The sequence below is a fragment of the Eucyclogobius newberryi genome, unplaced genomic scaffold (assembly GCF_026437365.1).
Source record: "Eucyclogobius newberryi isolate DKJ021-1_F unplaced genomic scaffold, fEucNew1.0.hap1 SCAF_93, whole genome shotgun sequence".
Lineage (NCBI taxonomy): Eukaryota > Metazoa > Chordata > Actinopteri > Gobiiformes > Gobiidae > Eucyclogobius > Eucyclogobius newberryi.
Window position 1 is genome coordinate 1 of NW_027316536.1, and position 8,036 is coordinate 8,036.

General features: G+C 46.3%; 1 protein-coding gene across 1 annotated transcript; it reads left to right on the forward strand.

Moving 5' to 3' along the window:
* Positions 1-4,039: 4,039 nt before the first annotated feature.
* On the forward strand, positions 4,040-7,793 carry LOC140354533 (NSFL1 cofactor p47-like; the record flags this gene model as incomplete). The annotated part of the gene is made up of 4 exons (XM_072439564.1): positions 4,040-4,202; positions 4,325-4,462; positions 5,651-5,818; positions 6,361-7,793. Coding segments are annotated over 4 exons (632 nt in total), but the record flags the coding sequence as incomplete, so codon positions are not given.
* Positions 7,794-8,036: the final 243 nt, after the last annotated feature.

Sequence of the window (8,036 nt, forward strand, 5' to 3'; positions counted from 1 at the left end):
TGTACTACTACTGGTAATACTACTGTGTACTACTGTGTAACTACTGTGTACTACTACTGGTGTACTCTACTTACTGTGTACTAACTGTGTACTACTACTACTGTATACTACTGTGTACTACTACTACTGTGTACTACTACTACTGTGTATACTACTGTGCTACTACTGTACTAATACTACTGTGTACTACTGTGTACTATTACTACTGTATACTACTGTGTACTTACTACTGTATACTACTGTGTACTACTACTGTATACTACTGTGTACTACTACTGTAACTACTGTGTACTACTACTACTGTGTCTACTACTACTGTGTACTACTACTGTGTACTACTACTACTGTGTACTACTACTACTGTATACTACTGTGTACTACTGTGTACTACTACTTACTACTGTATACTACTGTGTACTACTACTACTGTATCTACTGCTGTACTACTACTACTGTGTACTACTACTACTGTATACTACTGTGTACTACTGTGTACTACTACTACTGTATACTACTGTGTACTACTACTACTGTGTACTACTACTACTGTATACTACTGTGTACTACTGTGTACTACTACTTACTGTATACTACTGTGTACTACTAACTACTGTGTACTACTACTACTGTGTACTACTACTACTGTGTACTACTACTGTATACTACTGTGTACTACTACTACTGTGTACTACTACTGTATACTACTGTGTACTACTACTACTGTGTACTACTACTGTATACTACTGTGTCTACTACTACTACTACTGTATACTACTGTGTACTACTACTACTGTGTACTACTACTACTGTGTACTACTACTGTGTACTACTACTGTGTACTACTACTACTACTGTGTACTACTTACTGTGTACTACTACTACTGTATACTACTGTGTACTACTACTACTGTATACTACTCGTGTACTACTACTACTGTATACTACTGTGTACTACTACTACTGTATACTACTGTGTACTACTACTACTACTGTATACTACTGTGTACTACTACTACTGTATACTACTGTGTACTACTACTACTACTGTATACTACTGTGTACTACTACTACTGTATACTACTGTGTACTACTACTACTACTGTATACTACTGTGTACTACTACTACTGTATACTACTGTGTACTACTACTAACTGACGTACTACTACTACTGTATACTACTGTGTACTACTACTACTGTGTACTACTACTACTGTTACTACTACTGTGTACTACTGTGTACTACTACTACTACTGTGTACTACTGTGTACTACTACTACTGTATACTACTGTGTACTACTACTACTGTGTACTACTACTACTACTGTGTACTACTGTTGTACTACTACTACTGTGTACTACTGTGTACTATTACTACTGTATACTACTGTGTACTACTACTGTATACTACTGTGTACTACTACTGTATACTACTGTGTACTACTACTGTATACTACTGTGTACTACTACTACTGTGTACTACTACTACTGTATACTACTGTACTACTACTACTGTGTACTACTACTACTGTGTACAACTACTACTGTGTACTACTACTACTGTATACTACTGTATACTACTGTGTACTACTGTGTACTACTACTACTACTGTATACTACTGTGTACTACTAACTACTGTATACTACTGTGTACTACTACTACTGTGTACTACTACTACTGTATACTACTGTGTACTACTGTGTACTACTACTACTGTATACTACTGTGTACTACTACTACTGTGTACTACTACTACTGTATACTACTGTGTACTACTGTGTACTACTCTATGTATACTACTGTGTACTACTACTACTGTGTACTTATACTACTGTGTACTACTACTACTTATACTGTGTACTACTACTACTGATGTACGTATACTACTGTGTACTACTACTGTAACTACTGTGTACTACTACTACTGTATACTACTGTGTACTACTACTACTGTTTACTACTACTGTATACTACTGTGTACTACTACTACTGTATACTACTGTGTACTACTACTACTGTGTACTACTACTACTGTGTACTACTACTGTGTACTACTACTACTACTGTGTACTACTGTGTACTACTACTACTTGTAACTACTACTGTATACTACTGTGTACTACTACTACTGTATACTACTGCTGAACTACTACTACTGTATACTACTGTGTACTACTACTACTGTATACTACTGTGTACTACTACTACTACTGTATACTACTGTGTACTACTACTGTCTACTTACTGTGTACTACTACTACTGTCTGTACTACTACTACTGTATACTACTGTGTACTACTACTACTACTGTGTACTACTACTACTGTATACTACTGTGTACTACTACTACTGTATACTACTGTGTACTACTACTACTGTATACTACTGTGTACTACTACTACTACTGTATACTACTGTGTACTACTACTACTGTATACTACCACTACTGTGTACTACTACTACTGTATACTACTGTGTACTACTGTGTACTACTACTACTGTATACTACTGTGTACTACTACTGTGTACTACTACTACTGTATACTACTGTGTACTACTACTACTGTGTACTACTGTGTACTACTACTACTACTGTATACTACTGTATACTACTGTGTACTACTGTATACTACTGTGTACTACTGTGTACTACTACTACTGTATACTACTGTGTACTACTACTACTGTATACTACTGTGTACTACTACTACTGTATACTACTAGTGTACTTACTACTACTGTGTACTACTGTGTACTACTACTACTGTGTACTACTGTGTACTACTACTACTGTGTACTTACTACTACTGTGTACTACTATTGTGTACTACTACTACTGTGTACTACTACTACTGTATACTACTGTGTACTACTACTACTGTGTACTACTACTACTGTGTACTACTACTACTGTATACTACTGTGTACTACTACTACTGTATACTACTGTGTACTACTGTGTACTACTACTACTACTGTATACTACTGTGTACTACTACTACTACTGTATACTACTGTGTACTACTACTACTGTATACTACTGTGTACTACTGTGTACTACTACTACTGTATACTACTGTGTACTACTGTGTACTACTACTACTGTATACTACTGTGTACTACTGTATACTACTGTGTACTACTACTACTACTACTGTGTACTACTACTACTGTATACTACTGTGTACTACTACTACTGTGTACTACTGTGTACAACTACTACTACTACAGTATACTACTGTGTACTACTACTACTGTGTACTACTGTGTACTACTACTACTGTATACTACTGTGTACTACTGTGTACTACTACTACTGTATACTACTGTGTACTACTACTGCTGTACTACTACTACTGTGTACTACTGTGTACTACTGTGTACTACTGTGTACTACTACTACTGCATACTACTGTGTACTACTACTACTGTGTACTACTACTACTGTGTACTACTACTACTGTACTACTACTGTGTACTACTACTACTGTGTACTACTACTACTGTGTACTACTGCTACTTTACTACTGTATACTACTGTGTACTACTACTACTACTGTGTACTACTACTACTGTGTACTACTACTACTGTATACTACTGTGTACTACTACTACTGTATACTACTGTGTACTACTACTACTACTGTATACTACTGTGTACTACTACTACTACTGTATACTACTGTGTACTACTACTACTACTGTATACTACTGTGTACTACTACTACTACTGTATACTACTGTGTACTACTACTACTGTATACTACTGTGTACTACTACTACTACTGTATACTACTGTGTACTACTACTACTACTGTATACTACTGTGTACTACTACTACTGTATACTACTGTGTACTACTACTACTGTATACTACTGTGTACTACTGTGTACTACTACTACTGTATACTACTGTATACTACTGTATACTACTACTACTGTATACTACTGTGTACTACTACTGTGTACTACTACTACTGTGTACTACTACTACTGTGTACTACTACTGCTACTGCTACTGGCCTCCTGCTGGTGCCAGAGTCAGGCCTCCTGCTGGTGCCTCTGGTCACATGTTCTTTGTGGGTTCCTCAGGTTCACGTGGTGCTGAAGCTGTGGAAAAGCGGCTTCAGTCTGGACAATGGCGAGATCAGGAACTACAGCGATCCTGGGAACGCCAGCTTCCTGGAGGCCATCCGCCGAGGGTGAGGCCTTTACTGGGCGTGTCCTGCTGCCAGGGCCTCAAACATCTCACCTTTAGAGATGGGACGCTCTAGAAGCATCTGTGTCTGTAACCGTGGTAACCGTGTTCTGGTCTGTGTCACAGGGAGATCCCTCTGGAGCTGAGGCAGAGAGCCAGAGGAGGACAGGTCAATCTGGACATGGAGGACCACAGGGACGAGGACTTTGTCAAACCCAAGATGATCTTCAAGGCGTTTGGAGGAGAAGGACAGAAGCTGGGCAGGTGAGGTCAGAAGCTGGGCAGGTGAGGTCAGAAGCTGGGCAGGTGAGGTCAGACGCTGGGGCAGGTGAGGTCAGACGCTGGGGCAGGTGAGGTCAGACAATGGGGCAGGTGAGGTCAGACGCTGGGGCAGGTGAGGTCAGACAATGGGGCAGGTGAGGTCAGACGCACGCTGGGGCAGGTGAGGTCAGACAATGGGGCAGGTGAGGTCAGACGCACGCTGGGGCAGGTGAGGTCAGACAATGGGGCAGGTGAGGTCAGACGCTGGGCAGGTGAGGTCAGACGCTGGGCAGGTGAGGTCAGACGCTGGGCAGGTGAGGTCAGACGCTGGGGCAGGTGAGGTCAGACGCTGGGGCAGGTGAGGTCAGACGCTGGGGCAGGTGAGGTCAGACGCTGGGGCAGGTGAGGTCAGACGCTGGGGCAGGTGAGGTCAGACGCTGGGGCAGGTGAGGTCAGACAATGGGGCAGGTGAGGTCAGAAGCTGGGCAGGTGAGGTCACACGCTGGGCAGGTGAGGTCAGACGCTGGGGCAGGTGAGGTCAGACAATGGGGCAGGTGAGGTCAGAAGCTGGGCAGGTGAGGTCAGAAGCTGGGCAGGTGAGGTCAGACGCTGGGGCAGGTGAGGTCAGACGCTGGGCGGGTGAGGTCAGACGCTGGGCGGGTGAGGTCAGACGCTGGGGCAGGTGAGGTCAGACGCTGGGCGGGTGAGGTCAGACGCTGGGGCAGGTGAGGTCAGACGCTGGGCGGGTGAGGTCAGACGCTGGGCGGGTGAGGTCAGACGCTGGGGCAGGTGAGGTCAGACGCTGGGCGGGTGAGGTCAGACGCTGGGGCAGGTGAGGTCAGACGCTGGGCGGGTGAGGTCACACGCTCTTCTTCTTCTTGTATACGTGTCAGCTCCACCTGCTGTTAGACTTCAGACATCACTTCTTCCTCCAGTAGAACATCGACTGTAACACGATGAATCATTTTTAATTGTCTAATAAATGAGTCCAATGGTTTAAAGTACTAGGCAAACAACAGAGGGGACCAAGCACAGCCCTGTCCCACTCCTCTGTCCAGAGTCTGTCATGTGACCGTTCATTTTACGTCATGATGCTGGACCATCGTAAAGAGCCTCAATATTTTGTCCATCATCCTGGACGTACTTCCTGTTCCTGTGTTCACCGCTTGTGTTCCTGTTCTGTGTCTCCAGCGCGACCCCAGAGCTGGTGCCGGCCCCGCCCATACTGCAGGACCGGGCGGCCTCCGAGGCTCAGGCCAGTGCCTCGGTGACCCTTGACCCCTCTGCTCCTGTCACCAACATCCAGATCCGACTGGCCGACGGAGGAAGACTGGTGCACAAGTTCAACCACACACACAGGTGAGAGGCCACGCCCCTCACACACTAGCCACGCCCCTCACACACTAGCCACGCCCCTCACACACTAGCTCTAGCCACGCCCCTCACACACTAGCTTTAGCCACGCCCCTCACACACTAGCTCTAGCCACGCCCCTCACACACTAGCTCTAGCCACGCCCCTCACACACTAGCTCTAGCCACGCCTCTCACACACTAGCTCTAGCCACGCCCCTCACACACTAGCTCTAGCCACGCCCCTCACACACTAGCTCTAGCCACTCCCCTCACACACTAGCTCTAGCCACGCCCCTCACACACTAGCTCTAGCCACGCCCCTTACACACTAGCTCTAGCCACGCCCCTCACACACTAGCTCTAGCCACGCCTCTCACACACTAGCTCTAGCCACGCCCCTCACACACTAGCTCTAGCCACGCCCCTCACACACTAGCTCTAGCCACGCCTCTCACACACTAGCTCTAGCCACGCCCCTCACACACTTGCTTTAGTATGTGTGGTCAGTGTGTGTGGTCAGAGTGTAACTTGTGCTGTGGCGTTCAGGGTGTCTGACCTGCGTGACTTCGTGCTGGCGGCTCGTCCTTTGATGGCGGCGCAGGAGTTTGTTCTGATGACCACGTTTCCAAACAAAGAGCTGAGCGACGAGAGCCAAACGCTGCAGGACGCAAACCTCCTGAACGCCGTCATCGTGCAGCGGCTAAAGTAGAGCCCACGCCGCGCCCGCTGTGCGCCCGCTGTGCGCCCGCTGTGCGCCCGCTGTGCGCCCGCTGTGCGCCCGCTGTGCGCCCGCTGTGCCCGCGGCCGGCGCTTCTCTACAGACTCTTCATTTTGTTTTTCTAAAGTTGATTATAACATTGTCAAAGTCGTAGAAAAAGATTCCGTCGTTTCATCCGGACTTTGTTTTTAGAAAAAGACGTTTCGACTTTCATCCTAGAGTCAACCTCAATCTGAGGATCGAGTCTGAGAACTCTGATATTTATCCTTCTCTGAGTAAGCCCCGCCCACCTGGAGACTGCCCTCTTTGTGTACTATCAGCCTCCTAGTGTAACCTGACTGTAGCTCCCTCATCACTGTGTAACTCTGCTGCTCTGGGCGTCGATGAAGCTGCACGACGCTCTGTGGTCCTGAACTCCAGTGTCTGATGTGCTGTTGTTCTCCTTAGGGTCTTCTCTTGTAAACCTGATGTTCCACAGTGTTCATGTGCTCTGAGAAGATGAGTGCCTCCTCAGAGTGCTCCATGTAGAAGTTTGCCACTTTAAGAGCGACAGTCCCCGGTGGGCGGGGCCTGCTCAGAGGAGGACGAATATCGGCGTTACTGGTCGTGCTTCACAGATTGAGAATGACTCCTGGATGAGAGGTCGAAACGTTCAGTTTTTCTTTAGAGTCCAGATGAAATGACATGATCTTCTTCTACAATGCCCCCTCCTGGACGAATGAGGGACTACACCTCCAGAGGCTGGTGTGAGGATGAAGCTGCTCCTTCAGCAGGAGGTCCACTCACTAAACACACGGTTCCTCACCTCCTCACAGAGCCACAGGTGTCAAACGTGTCTTTACTGAAAATAAAATAGATTTGATTTGAGTAGTTTTGACTCCCATTTCCTCTTTGGCCATCAGAGGGCGCTGTGGAGAGCTCTGACTGCTAATGATATCAATCTGAGGCTAATGCACCTTATTCCATTCCTTTTTCCCTCTGCATCTCTGTTCTTTATCATTGGGCCCTTCTTTGACCCCCGTGCCACGCCCACCACACCGGGCTTTATCGGGCTGAACATCTGACCCAACATCTGACCCAACATCTGACCCAACATCTGACCCAACATCTGACCCAACATCTGACCCAACATCTGACCCAAGTGTCACTCGCTCTTGGACTTTGGTTTGTGTGAAACGATTAGCATAAATAGTTCTAAACAGTTTGAGTGGCTCAGGTGCAGATCTGAAGTTCTCCTGCTGCAGATGTTTGTTCTTCATCCACAGCTCCAGATACAAAGGTCAATAAAGGTCAATAAACAATGGTCAAGTGTTCTTTCCTTCTGCTGCGTCACAGAGAGAACGCCACATGACTTCAGTCCAGAGCAGATCACTGCTGCTTAAAGACAAACACCTGCGTGACGTTGGCCCCCCCGCGTGACGTTGGCCCCCCCCCGCGTGACGTTGGCCCCCCCGCGTGACGTTGGCCCCCCCCCGCGTGACGTTGCCCCCCCGCGTGACGTTGG